The sequence below is a fragment of the Curcuma longa genome, chromosome 3, assembly GCF_044706935.1.
Source record: "Curcuma longa cultivar G26 ecotype Majalengka, Jawa Barat chromosome 3, ITB_CL_G26_1.1, whole genome shotgun sequence".
Lineage (NCBI taxonomy): Eukaryota > Viridiplantae > Streptophyta > Magnoliopsida > Zingiberales > Zingiberaceae > Curcuma > Curcuma longa.
This window is the reverse complement of record NC_133863.1, coordinates 3,020,756-3,034,082: the sequence shown is the minus strand read 5'-3', so window position 1 is coordinate 3,034,082 and position 13,327 is coordinate 3,020,756. Positions and strand designations below refer to the sequence as shown.

General features: G+C 35.1%; 3 protein-coding genes across 3 annotated transcripts; 1 reads left to right on the top strand and 2 right to left on the bottom strand.

The window, feature by feature from the left end:
- The first annotated feature begins 2,468 nt into the window (after positions 1 to 2,468).
- LOC141824565 (uncharacterized) lies at positions 2,469 to 3,203 on the top strand. The gene has a single exon (XM_074711873.1). The coding sequence runs from the start codon at positions 2,564 to 2,566 to the stop codon at positions 3,032 to 3,034; it is 471 nt and encodes a 156-aa protein (XP_074567974.1). The 5' UTR covers positions 2,469 to 2,563; the 3' UTR covers positions 3,035 to 3,203.
- A 668-nt stretch (positions 3,204 to 3,871) lies between these two features.
- On the bottom strand, positions 3,872 to 8,982 carry LOC141824876 (single-stranded DNA-binding protein WHY1, chloroplastic-like). Its single transcript, XM_074712211.1, has 7 exons — positions 8,617 to 8,982; positions 8,433 to 8,527; positions 8,253 to 8,345; positions 5,428 to 5,522; positions 4,991 to 5,064; positions 4,347 to 4,435; positions 3,872 to 4,251 (listed from the first exon to the last, which is right to left on the bottom strand). The coding sequence occupies exons 1-7, from the start codon at positions 8,876 to 8,878 to the stop codon at positions 4,138 to 4,140; spliced, it is 822 nt and encodes a 273-aa protein (XP_074568312.1). The 5' UTR covers positions 8,879 to 8,982; the 3' UTR covers positions 3,872 to 4,137.
- A 454-nt stretch (positions 8,983 to 9,436) lies between these two features.
- On the bottom strand, positions 9,437 to 13,062 carry LOC141824367 (UDP-galactose/UDP-glucose transporter 3-like). The gene is made up of 7 exons (XM_074711640.1): positions 12,913 to 13,062; positions 12,659 to 12,756; positions 12,434 to 12,564; positions 11,301 to 11,331; positions 10,952 to 11,055; positions 10,237 to 10,360; positions 9,437 to 10,089 (listed from the first exon to the last, which is right to left on the bottom strand). Exons 1-7 carry the CDS (start codon positions 13,020 to 13,022, stop codon positions 9,686 to 9,688), a joined length of 1,002 nt encoding a protein of 333 aa, XP_074567741.1. The 5' UTR covers positions 13,023 to 13,062; the 3' UTR covers positions 9,437 to 9,685.
- Between the last annotated feature and the right edge of the window lie 265 nt (positions 13,063 to 13,327).

Genomic DNA, 13,327 nt, shown 5'->3' with positions numbered 1-13,327 from the left:
GAAGAGCTTCCGTCAGCGGCCGGAGCTCCATCGTTGGTGGGCCCACGCACCGCTGGTGCTGGCTTATTGGCTTGTCGGTCAAAGTGTCTTGTTGTCTGTCGATTGGCGCATAGTCGGTCGACTAGAGTTTCATAGTCGGTCAATGACATGTATTTGATTAAAAGATCTAAAACAGTTACAAAGGTTAAGATATAACTTCGTGGACTTTAAATTAACTAAAGAATCAATTTCGAAGTATAATGCCATAGGATATGGATTAAAATAGAATAGATCGAATTGAATTTGTTAAAATTAAATTAATTAATTTTTAATCAATCAAATTGATTTTTATAATTAAAAATGAATAAACTAAATCAGGAAAATTTAATTATTTTAATAGGTAATCAATTTTTTTATTAATTAAAAGTATATTAAAATTGTTAATTAGTTTGATAAAAAAATTATTAATATTTAATTATTTAATAATAAAGTTTAACCGATTTTAAAATTCATAACCAAAATTAAACTTTTTTAAATAAAATAATTGATATTTAAAAAAATAAAACTTTTGAATAGAATAAACTGAACTTTAGAATTAATTTGGTTCAGTCGGTTATTTCGATTGAACCGAAATTATACTCACCCTGTGGACAATGGATTAGAAAAAAATTATTTAATTCATTTTGGTGACACATTATATATTTCCATTTTAATTTTTTTAAAGTATGATGTATCAATTTTTATTAAAATACTATTTTATTACTTTTAAGTCATTTAGTTATTTTTAATTAAAATTACTGTATGAATATTTTAAAGTATTTGATCACTTTAAATGTATTGATACACTTATGCTAGCTTCCATATAAGTTTATACCTATTATGCAGGATCATGTGATATTACATAAATCTCGACCACACAACGAAGCTTAACAACGCTAATGATGCTTTTTAAAAAAAATTCTTATATCCTATATTATTTTAATCTTAAAAGTTTTAACCATTTAAAAAAAAATTCTTATATCCTATATTTTCATTCAAAAGACAATTATTTATTGTAAAAAATTTAAAATAACATCTTGACATATTTATTTTAAAAATAATTTTATTTTAACATATTATAGTAGCTATGTTTTTATGGTAATAAAAATATTTTTATTTTAAAACAACATTCTAATATTTAAGATAGTTTTTAATAAATATGATGGATTAAAATAGACATATAAAATATAAATAGGATAATTAAAATGGGGGAAAAGTATAGTAAATTTTTATATCAGAAAGTACCATTGAAATTTAAAGAAAAATTAAATAATACGATCTTGATGTGTTATATTATATGAAATTAGATATTAGATGAAGATGAAAATTATAAAGATAAAAATATTACATTTGATATGTAAATATATAAAAATGAATATAATAAAAAAATATTAATGAGAAAATAGTGATGGTACTTTTTAAGAGAATTTAAAAAGATGTATTTAAGAAAATAATAAAATATATTAAATGATCAATAAAATATTCTAATTAAATAATATAGAAGTATGACAATTATATATATTTAATAAGGAAGAAGCAAGTAAAATAGCTCCTAGGGCATCGCTCGTGGGTTTGATTTTACAATGGCGGATTTTAATTATTTTTTGGAAGAAAAGAAAATAAAAATAAATTTGATTAATAATTATAAAATAAAATTTACTTAAATTATATATATATATATATATATATAAATAGTTGTTTTGACTTTTTAAATATTGTTTTGATAAATAATAATAATAAACATGGGCTCGGTCAGTCGCTGACGACCTTGCCCATACGCCTCTAGCATCACGTCCTTTATATTGATTAATGAAAATGAAGAAATTTAGATAATTTCGGAAACAAAGAGTTTGCCCGGTCCGCATCAAGTCGTACGCTGCTTTCTTTTTTTATCGTTGATAATTTTGACTACTACTCGGAATGAAACTTCCGCGCAACTTCTGCGAAACTTCCGCGAAGCTTCCTGCACGCATTTTTCTTCGCGTTCACGTAATGATAATCACAATCGGGGACCACATCGATATGAATTATTGAAGTTGACGTCTGCGTCGACTGACTTTTTGAAAGACTTGGGCAAAATTTAAAAAGAGAGCGTGACAGAGAGCGAAAGAGAGAGAGAGAGAGAGAGAAAAAAAAGTGCATATTAAGGGAAAACAATAAGAGACGGGACGGATTTATCGCATCTATCTTCACCAAAAGTAAATAAAATAAAATATATTAAAAAATAACTTGATGAAATTTAATTTTAGAACAAATATAAAATGGGCCCTATATAAAACAATTTAAATTCTGCGATCGTAGGCCCCCCGGCAATTTTAACTAGTCTAACGATTCCTTCTGTTTATTTACAATTTTTTCAGATCTATAGAGCAACGCAGAATGAGACTGTTTAGAATATACAGACTTTCCTTGGACTTTCATTGTGCTACTCTTATATATATAAACTAGTGCAGATGGTAATGCATATATCCCCAGCCAAGCCACGCCATCCTTTCGCTATCTTTTCCCTCCCTGGCGTCTCTCCGCTCATCGCAGCCTCGCAGGCATGGCCGCGCCACAGCCAGATGCTGCTCACTCACTCCAACCCTCGCTTCCAGCCCTACACCGTCCGCCGGAGGAGCCTAAGGACGGTAAAGACGACCAGCCCTTCTTCTCTTGGCTCTCCCTCGGCGCCTTCGCCTTCTTGACCTTCAACACCGCCATCGCTGTGCGTAGGTCCCTCGACAACCCCGGGGCCCTCGCCTTCACCGTCGCGTCCTACGTCGACCTCCTCTGCTTGTTCTGGTGCCTGAGGAGATTCGAGAGGGCCAACGAGCGGGACAAAGGGTGGCTGAAAGTGGCTATCTGGCTGCTGGCCTCGCTGCTCACCGGAATGTTCAGTTATAAGGTGGCGACGGTGATGCCGTGGCCGGTGGCGGCGATCTTGTGGGGTATGAACTGTGTGACAACAATGGGTGGCTTTTATGCCTTCTTCGTGCATAGGGAGAACTCCCCAGCTAAAGAAGGGAAAATATAATTTAAATGATGAACGAACTTTAAATTTAGAGGCCGACTTCCGAAAATATAAAAATAGGTGTGTTTGATTTGAACTGTGGTACTCTTGTTCTACAATAAGCGGTTGGACTCTGATCAGTGTGTAAGCATATTTATCTTTTTATTAAAAAATTTCAAAATTTATTTATCAACATTTTCATCAACCTTAACTCACAACATTAGTATAATATTTTTTGATTTGATTTCACAGAAATTTTTTAAAAAGATATTCAGCATTATAATTTTTTAAAATTTTATGTACAGATTTGAATCTTTATTATCTACATCATAACCTCAGGGAAATTGAATATCTATTAACGTAGGAATTGATTTTTATAGTTAATTAATTGAATTAGAACATAGAAAAATTATTTCACAAGTAAATTATTATAACTAAACACTAAGTTATCAGTTTACTTCTACCTGATAATTAAGGCCATTGGCTTTATTATATGAGCGGTGAATGAACGTTAATTTTAAGTATGAACTTTGAGTGAAACTAAACTCACGAAATGATAATGTCAAATAACATTATAATAGTGCCATATGGCATTAAGGTTTCGAGTGAATTTATTATTTTGTCCGATTAAACAACACGCAAAACTTCAAAAATAAAAGGGAGAGAAAATCAAATAAATCAATTCGATATTTGGAGAATACCTTTTTCACAAATGATTCGTCTCACTTCAGGCTGAAGAAACTCCGTTCTATTCCACCGTCAAAATGCATGATGCATGGCAGCCACCTTGATTACAGAATCACATGAACAACCTGAGAATACACTTGATTTTTCATCAATTTATGTTACACGAGCTTTAGGTTAAAAAAAAAAACACGATCAGAACCAACTAGTTTAGAAGTTTCATTCTAGCAACACACAGCCCTTGCTACACAATCAAATGCATAGTCATTGAAGCTTACTAACTCAGTTTAAACAAGATAAACTATGAGCAATTGCCTCGCAACATCATGACATAGAGAGCAAATTCCCTGAAATCACATCTGTCTAGAGAATTTCATTAGAACAACTTCGATGCGACACGCATTCATAGTTTGGACTTGTTTCTTTCTTTTGAGAATTGTCCTTCACTTGCCCCATTCAAAATCAACAGTGGATCTTGTAGTGTTCATACGGAAGGAATTCTCCGGTCTGATAGCATTAGCGAAGGAATGCCAACCAAGAAGATATGGAACAATAAACTGAAGAAAAAGAGTTATTTGAGATATATTCGCGATTATTAAAAAGCAAGAAAGTAACATATTGGAGTGATACAAAGAGAGGAGTGATGCCATACATTGAAAGTCGAGTTAAGAATAGTGAACTCCGGTTTGCTGATTGGTATGTATATGCTGTCATCCATATTCAATAGCCGATTTTGAACATCTGAAACAGAGAAATAAAAAGCAATTTACTATGCCAAACCTTACGAATACCAAAGTTGAGCATTTTGTAAGTACCAAAGGTAGCCAAAGCCAATATTGTGCAGCTCCAAGAAAGGCAAAATGATATATGCATTTGCCAGAAAAAACAGAAAGGGAAGGAAACATTATGAACAAATGGAGATTTTTCAGTAGGATTAACCATAACAAAACTATAAAAAAATTATCAATGAATGGATCCAAAGAAATGAGATGAACTAAAACAAGAAAATAACAAAACTGTCTCAAGCAGATTTTATGGATGTTTGCGTACAAGCAAGATTAGTTACTAGTTTGAGGCTTCAAAGGCAGAAAACCAAAGAACATTTATCCGCTGTACGGCTGTAAGCTTGAATAGCACAAATAGATTGCATATAGGATTTAAAAGATGAACATTTTTAGTGTTAATAACAGATGAGAAACACAGAAATTTAAAGAGTAACTGTCGAGGCCTGACAGATTGCATCATATGGAAAAAAAATCCTATTTAAATTCAAAATGTAGGAAACTAGTGAATTACTGAGATTAAAGAAATATCCGGTGCCATCTGGAAGAGGTTCGACCTTTAAAATCTTCCTTATCTTGCCTTCTTCACTGCAAAATAATAATAATAATAAAGGTTGCACTTAAGCAAAGACACTGAATGGGATACAGTTGGAGTAGATTTAAAGATTCTCATGGATTATGATGTTACGTAGACTCAGAAATATCAAGAAACTAATTAGTGGAATGTGGAATTGCATGAATATGAAGATACGCTAACTAACAAATATTGTTTGATCAAATAAAGCCGTGCATTAGAGAAAATCATATACAACTAGACACATAAAAATGATGTTAAAAAACTAAAAAAAAACATTTTAGAACGGTTATCACATCCCTATCAAGAATCAAGATAAACTACACCAATGATTTTGATGCATAGAACAAATTTCTTATCAAGGTCCAAAATATTACTTTCTTCCCTTGAATGGATCATGAAAAAATTCACAAGAGTCCTTTGCACCAAGACTCATCAGATGGCCAATTTCAGGTATGGACAAAGAAAAGACCTGCATCAATAATGAAAAATAGAAATTTATTTTGACATATGTTTGCATAAAATACCACAAAAAAGCAAACATAGATGCCAAAGAGAACATGGAACTTGCCAGCAGAAAGGACAGAAACATGCTCAAAATTAAGGAGCCAATAAGTTGTATGAACAAATTGACCAACTAATTATATGAACAAAGCACGCCAGCAATAATCATAATGGAGCATCATTTACTATGATCTTTGTAGCATACAGGCTTAATTTCATCATTAACTCAATAATGAATGATCAAATCTCCCAAAATCATTCAACTAAATTTCAACATGGGTTAATTTAGTATGAAAAAAGTTTTTTTTTTAAAATCGCTGAAGTTCTATTGGACTCAAAACTTTATGGGCAAAAGTCCTAGAAAGGTTCCTTTTAATTCAAAAAGCCTTATAAAGGTCCCAATTTTGCTTATAGAAGACCTTTTCCAACTTTTTCTTATGAAAAAATCCATACCCCTTCGCTGGACTCTACAAGGTGTTGGTTGGAGTCTTGTCAACCATCAGGCTTCAATGGAGTAGTGTCCATCGGAAGCCGCCAAAAGTCTAAACAGAGTCACTGAAGTCTTGTCATTAGTTTCACTCATGCTGTTTTGTTTGAGTTTTGACATTTCAAAGTGCAGAACCACATTTTGTCATATGATGTTATATATATGTGTGAAAATCAGAACATTTAGACACATTTATGGTAAAATATGGTCATGTATCCTCCAAGTGTCAAAAATTAGAGTTAGCAGCATGAATATAACAAATGGTGTTCCATTATAGTTGTCTGAAAATTAGAACATTTTAATACCATAGAATTGTTGGTGTCGGCCCTAAAAGTCAATCATGAGATGATTGATATGAGACTTTTGTATCATACTTTAATAATTGGCAATATTTTGTGTTTGTTATATTTAGTTTATATCTGTGCAAATTTGAATAAATATAATAATGTCTTAGAGTGGTAGGTGATGTTCTATAGGATATCAATAATTTGAATTGATTATGAGAGACTATAGATCAATAAAACACTATTCTCAATTATTCCTAGTCAATTATTATATATAAGGGTAATATTAATGCATTGAGACTAACATGTAGGTTAACTGATGATTTAATCTCAAAAGTCATGAATATGAGATATCAAATTAACACATGAATATATATTAGAGAATATGTACTAGATTAACCTGCCATGAGAATGTTTCATGGATTCTTATGAGTGTCATAAACATTTTTATAATGACTATTAGTATAAACAATCATTTGACCTAAAGTGACTATGGTCCTCTACGTAAGGATTTGTGTACCTTAGTATTGATAAACATTATCTTTAACAAGGTCGACTATAAAGTCGTTTACTGGGTATGCAATAAATTATGCGGAGGGATGTGAATGATGTAGATGGAATTTGTCTCTTCTATATAACAGAAGTAATGTCTGTGAGCCCCTTGATTAAGTAGGATTACTAAAATGCATGACCATGCTTAACGTAAATATGAGATACTAAACTTATTTGGTTAATTATGTCCAATTAGAGATCAAGAAACACATAAATTGATGAGAGGATGACACAATCTATGCCTCGTAAATCAATTTAGATGTCATGGACAAAAGGACTAAGTAATACAATAAAATAGTCATAGACATGTTATGTCGAATCTACAACATTTTTGTCACTTAGCTAGCCATGATGTATTATTAGATGTCACTCATTGCTTGTGTCTTTAAAATGAAATTTTAAAGTCATTACTAACGTTACGAGAACCTATTGGATCACACACAAAGAAGACTTCGATTTTGGAGTTTGGTTTATTTTAGTATGACTAAAATAAATTGGGCCTAAGTTTTAAGTCTGAAATTTATTTTGGATTAAACTTGTTGGATTAATGATTTAGTCTAATATGCATTTAAAATTTTCAAACAGGCCCAAACCAAATGAAGCCCACATTTTAATTTTATAGACATGCATGAGACTTGGAGGTTGAGTAGGTTACGAACACGGTCTTATCGGATAAGATCGTGAGAACCATAAAAGTTAGGGTTTGATCTCAACTTAAATAGTAGCTAGAACTACAATGTGTGAACAAGTAGACTCCAATTGTGCTCTCATGTTTAATTCTGCTAAGGAACCCAACAAGAACTATGTTTTAACAAAATATAATATCAAAAACTAAAAGAAAACTACATGAATGCAACCAGTGCCATCTCATTATGTTTCTCTATGAACATTAGGGCTTTTGGACACCTATGTGCCATAAAATTGTCCAGAATTATGATTCATCAAAACATGGTTCTTCACTAACCACGTGCAAAACTTAGAAGAAATAACATGAACTATGGTTTTTACATACCCATGTGGCACATAACCATTCTTTTACCAGGGTTAGTTTCACACATCACTATGTCATATGTATGTAGTTTCTAAGTTGGTAAAGGAGTTATTTTGCTTATAACGAGGTCAAAGGCTCAAATTTCAGCATCGTTAACAGAGACTTTTTATTTTTATTCAAAATTAAATAAATAGCTCCAATGGGCCACCAACAGTCTGACTGAGGCGCTAGCTAGCGGCAAGTATCACGAGAAAGATAATAGAACAGCCTTTTTTTCTTCATCTTTTGCACGACTTATGACAAGAAGAGAAGGATTGCAATTATCTAAGAGTCATGACATTACAATCACACACAGAGAAGGAAAAAAGAAACAATTTGGCATACTTGCTTTCTGCTCCAATCGTATTGTCGAGTACCTACAGCAGGAGCAAATTGGAGGAGAATAAATCCTTCCTTAGAGACTTTGTAAGCTCCAGACTGCAACGATATGATATAAAACCACCACGCCGACTACAAAATGACAGCCAAATTTTGAAGAGCTCTGATTACAAACTAAAAACTCACTTCAAGAGGGGCGAATTCAGGGGCTCGTGGATCCACAGTGAGCGCTGCCTTCCCTTTGTAAATGGAATAACCGACGAACACCCTCGAATTCAACGCTGCAAAGCGAGCAAGACGAAACAAAGAAAGGTAAGGAATTTAAAACGGCGACAAAGTTAACAACCTGAAGCGAGGAGCCAATGGGCACCTCCGGGGGGTTGGGGGTAGAAAGAGGCAGGTTCCTCAGGCGGCGGTGAAGGAGAGCGACCAGTCAGGCGGTGTTGGTCTAAGAACTCGGAGCGGCGGCATCGAATGGAGAGATGTTTCCGTTGATAGTTACTTGCGAAACCAATGGCTAGGGTTCTGGGAGCGCAGAGACTACTACTTTTGAGGGAAACAGACGAAGAACGGAGGGGAGAAGGGGAAGCGCAATAACAATGGATAGCGTGAGAAGAAGAGGGCGAATACATCTTTTTGGATGCGCAGCAATCGAGAACAGACGACCGCCTCGTAGAAGGCCCGATAGGGAGGGAGCGGAGCTGCCGCCGCTGCAATCCACCCTCGTGAGCAAGACGCTGCAAGCAAAGCCCGCTTTGTTCTGTTTCGCGAACGTGATCCTGTGTGCCTATCCGGGTTCCCTACCCGTTTTAGTTTGTTCAGACAAAACAGACACAAACTGTTCAAAACGAATCGGATTCGGGTTCCGGATCAGTCTAATTAAACATTCAAAAAAGTTTTTTTTTTCGTATACGAGATTATACATAGGGACCTTAATTGCTTGTACCTCTATTAATTATTTTATATTATTATTAGACTAACAATTTATGGCTAATCAACGTAGAACTAGAGTAATTAGATTAACAATTGTTTTGCATATGCTAATATCCAGTCAACTCTAACAATTGTTTTCATCTCCTGAGCAGTTTGTGAAGGACAATTTTTATTATTTCCCCGTCCATTTCATGATCAGCCCAACTCATTTCATATGAATGCGCAAATGAATAACTAGGCTTCTAAAAATGCTTAAGTGATGAAATGTTAGCCAGAGTGATACATTTCTGAAGTAATGAAACATGGTACATTATCTGAGATTGCCTGACAAAGGAGAAAGCAGACTATTAGCAGCACGAACATAAATATTTGTCACATACACCAGTACATTTGGATTGCTTACTGAGTTTAAATCTGCCTAAATTGATTAATGCTCTTCCTGTGTATAGTGCCAATGAAGTCAATAAAAGCCGCCAGGAATCCTGGGGAAGGAAAGAAAATGGTCTTCAAGCAACCTTCTTCTCCTTTGTTCTCTGGAGCTTTCTCCACTTGAGGAAGATCTGCAGAGAAAGACCTGAGAAGACCATAACCACACTAGTCCATTGCTTCGGTGATAAAGGGTTGCCGCTTATCAATGATGATATAACGATGCTGACAAACTTCCGGGTGGTGGTGATGGTTGTGTTAGCAAGTGAGCCAAATTGGCTTATGGTCAAGAAGATGAAGTTTTGTCCCACTGCGCCGCAGAGACAGTACATAAGGATGTCCCAAGCTGCCTCTGGGTGCTCCTGGCAGAACCTCACTGCCTCATAACCACTTGCATGGGGCCAGCCAAACATGTAAATAACATTGTAAATGGTTCCCCAAAGGTTCATTCCAAGCATGATCTCCCAAGCAGAAGTTTTGGGTACCTATTCAAGTTTTTTTTAATTAAAAAAAAACAAATAGATGCAGTTATCAATTATTGTGAAGTTTGAATGCAAGTACAATTAAAGCACAAAAATAAATTTGAAGGTGCACAAGCATTTTTATTTCATCTGTTTAAGAAATGGTAACTACCTTGTTTTTATAGAATCCTGAGTGGCATTTGTGAAACCGTCAAACACTAAATTCAGAAAGCAAAGCCCATAGCCAAGTGGAGCATTTGGATGGGCAAGCTTCTTTATGGTCTTTGAGCTAGTCTGTAATCAATCGAATCAAGCAATTCAGTAACTAAGCTATTGTGAATGTATTCAGAGAGTGAAGTGCATGATCAGTTCAAGAAACCAAAATGTACCCATATCAATATAAAATATAGATTCTAATGTATTGAGGTAGTTCAGAAGATACACAGCCAGGCATGGTCTATTTCCATAGACCACACCCTACTAGCCATAATTCATGGAAGAAGATAATACCTAGAACATCGGACCACAATGACTTGCATTGAGGATAAAAATGACTTACATGAGCAATCATAAGCTTTTGGTCCTCAAAAAAAAAAGTTAATCTTTCATAAGGTGTTCACTATTTATGTTTGGAAATTGATTCCACATACCAGGCACAACAAACAACCCAGTCCTTGGAATATAACAAACTCACTCAGAAGCCATCGAATGACATTCATAAAGAAAAATCATTTCTAATGTATATTCAAGATTGTTCGATGCAGCTACCATCTTTTATCCCAAGAAGTTGGTCATTTGGATATACATCCCCATTGCAAGAGTTGGATCTCCATGCATGACAAAAAATGATTTTGATGCAAAAGTGAATGAAGGGAAATGTCAAACCTTCAAAAGTGCAAATGAAGATACCCCTCCAGCAACAAGGAAAGTGCAAACATATTCTGGAATACTATATTTGATTCCATAAACAAGAGCACCCACCAGCATAACTGTGAGATCAAGTCATAGTTGTCAGCAACAATTATCATTTGGAGAAAAAGTATGCTAATGTTTATGCAAGCCTCCATTCAGATAGAATCCTTACCAAATTCTAAATAACAAACAATTTTCCTCTTAAAACTAGTTCTACCATACTAGAAGCATCAAATCTTTCATTATGGAAAAACAATATGCATACCTAATTAGAAAAAAAAATAAAATGTTTATTATCAATAAGGTTAAGCACTCTACTCACCCGGAATCATTTTTGTAGACTTTGCCAACACCTGTTATAAACAAACTCAATACTCTTAGAAGTCCTTAATCAGGTGGCATAAAAACAGAAATTTTTAGAAGGGTAATTTTTGATCCATTCATGAAACAAACAAGGGAATAATGGATGCTAGAGAAGAGAATTAGGAAAAACAAAGTGAGGCAATCATGTCAATGTGCAGTTGTGCCCAATCACACATAGTTTATAGTTTAAATATTAACAATTTGTTATTGGTAAGTATGATTGCCTTTGCAACCAAGTAACATATTTTGAATTGCATTAATTGGTTAATCTGTTAGAGTAACAATTAGAGTAACAATATTAAACGACCCGACCAGAAACACAATTAACAGAGACAAGAACAAAAGGTATCATTAGTCATTACATGACTTGAATATATAAATGGGTTGATATAAATAGACCCAATTGTGAAAATAATTTATTTAAAAGAAAATATTAGTAATTTTATGTGGCATATCTTACTGTTAGGATCATCACAATGGAAAAAGCACACAAGGGTGTTGCAAAAACATATTATTTTATTTTTTATCATGCTTGCATCCCTTTGAAGGAAATTCAAACTATGTATTGGAATGGAAGAAAGTTTAGATCGCCATATCTTAAGCAAGATGCAATAAGCACTAAGTCCTTTACGCCATTAATGTGACTCAATCCTTTTAGCAAGGAGGTGCTAGGGTACTTGGATTGGAGGGAGGAAGGAGGAGTAGATCTGGCCACCACCTTATAAGTTTGTCCATCACCACAAAAGGAAAGCTACGGAAGATAGGGATCACGTAATTCATCAACCAACACTAAATTGCTGTGTTATCATTGTAATCACATGCATAGATACTTTTACAGAAACAACAATTTTAAGGCATCACGAAGAATATCTCTGTCAGGTATATAATTGGTTAAAAAAAGCTATATGTTTTCCTATATATATATTGCATTCAGACTAGCGCTGCTAAGATATTGAGTTGCAATTGCTAAATCCAGAGCTTTACTAATTAGAGTACAATGACCCGAGCCAACAGACACGATATTAACTATATGAATTAGTAGTCGGCGAACAAAAGGGAAAATATGAAAAGCGTTGGACAATCCAGACCAACCTGTGCGGGATAACTGATATACTTCAAGGCTTCAATTCCCATAGATGGACCGATGGTATTAGTAATGCTCGGGCTCCAGTAGCTCCGTAATGGAGCTCCCCCAGACGAACTCCTCGACCACAACTTTATCACTGTGCAATTTGTCATACCCAAATCAAAATGAACCTCAACAACCTCACATCACCCTCAATTAATAAGAACAAGCGAAATCCGCAATGCGCATACTGATAAACGACCACACGAGGCAAACCACGTTCTGCGCCAAGTTTAAAAAGGAAAGCTGCTCGAATCGCTTCCCATCCGGCCCAAAAAGCTTGGTCGATCTGCACAGAAAAATAGGAAAGAAAACTCGCCTTTCAAAACCCTAACAGCAGATCCAAATGTCCGTGCCAAAGATAAAGGACCAATTTGGGATGGTATGGCAAAGTCAGAGAAAGGTAAAAATGGAAGCGAAACGAGAATGAAGTGAAGGTGCTCACACAGTTTCTTGCAGAACACCCTGGAAGATGTAGGCGGACCAGATGCCGGCGGTGCAGAAGGCGAGCAAGAAGATGCGCTCGAGCCCGGAAACGGCATCGCGAAATTCCATCTTCGGGCGGAGGATCACCTCCGCAGCGCGCTTGGAATCGATGCGATCGAGGAGACTACAGCAGAAGAGAGAGAGAGATGGGAAAACGAAAGCAAAGAGGTAGTCAGGTCGCGCTTGTGGAGAGACGACTCGGGCATGACGCGGGACGGGAAGCGGAGGGGAGCGACGTCAGACATCTTACGTGGAATTGTTTCATTGGCAAATTAAGGAAAAATGAGCATCGTGGTGCATGGCAATGACGACCGACGTGGCTATTTTTTAGTGGGCTTAAGTCCAATGCTTCTGTATAAGAAAAATAGAAATCC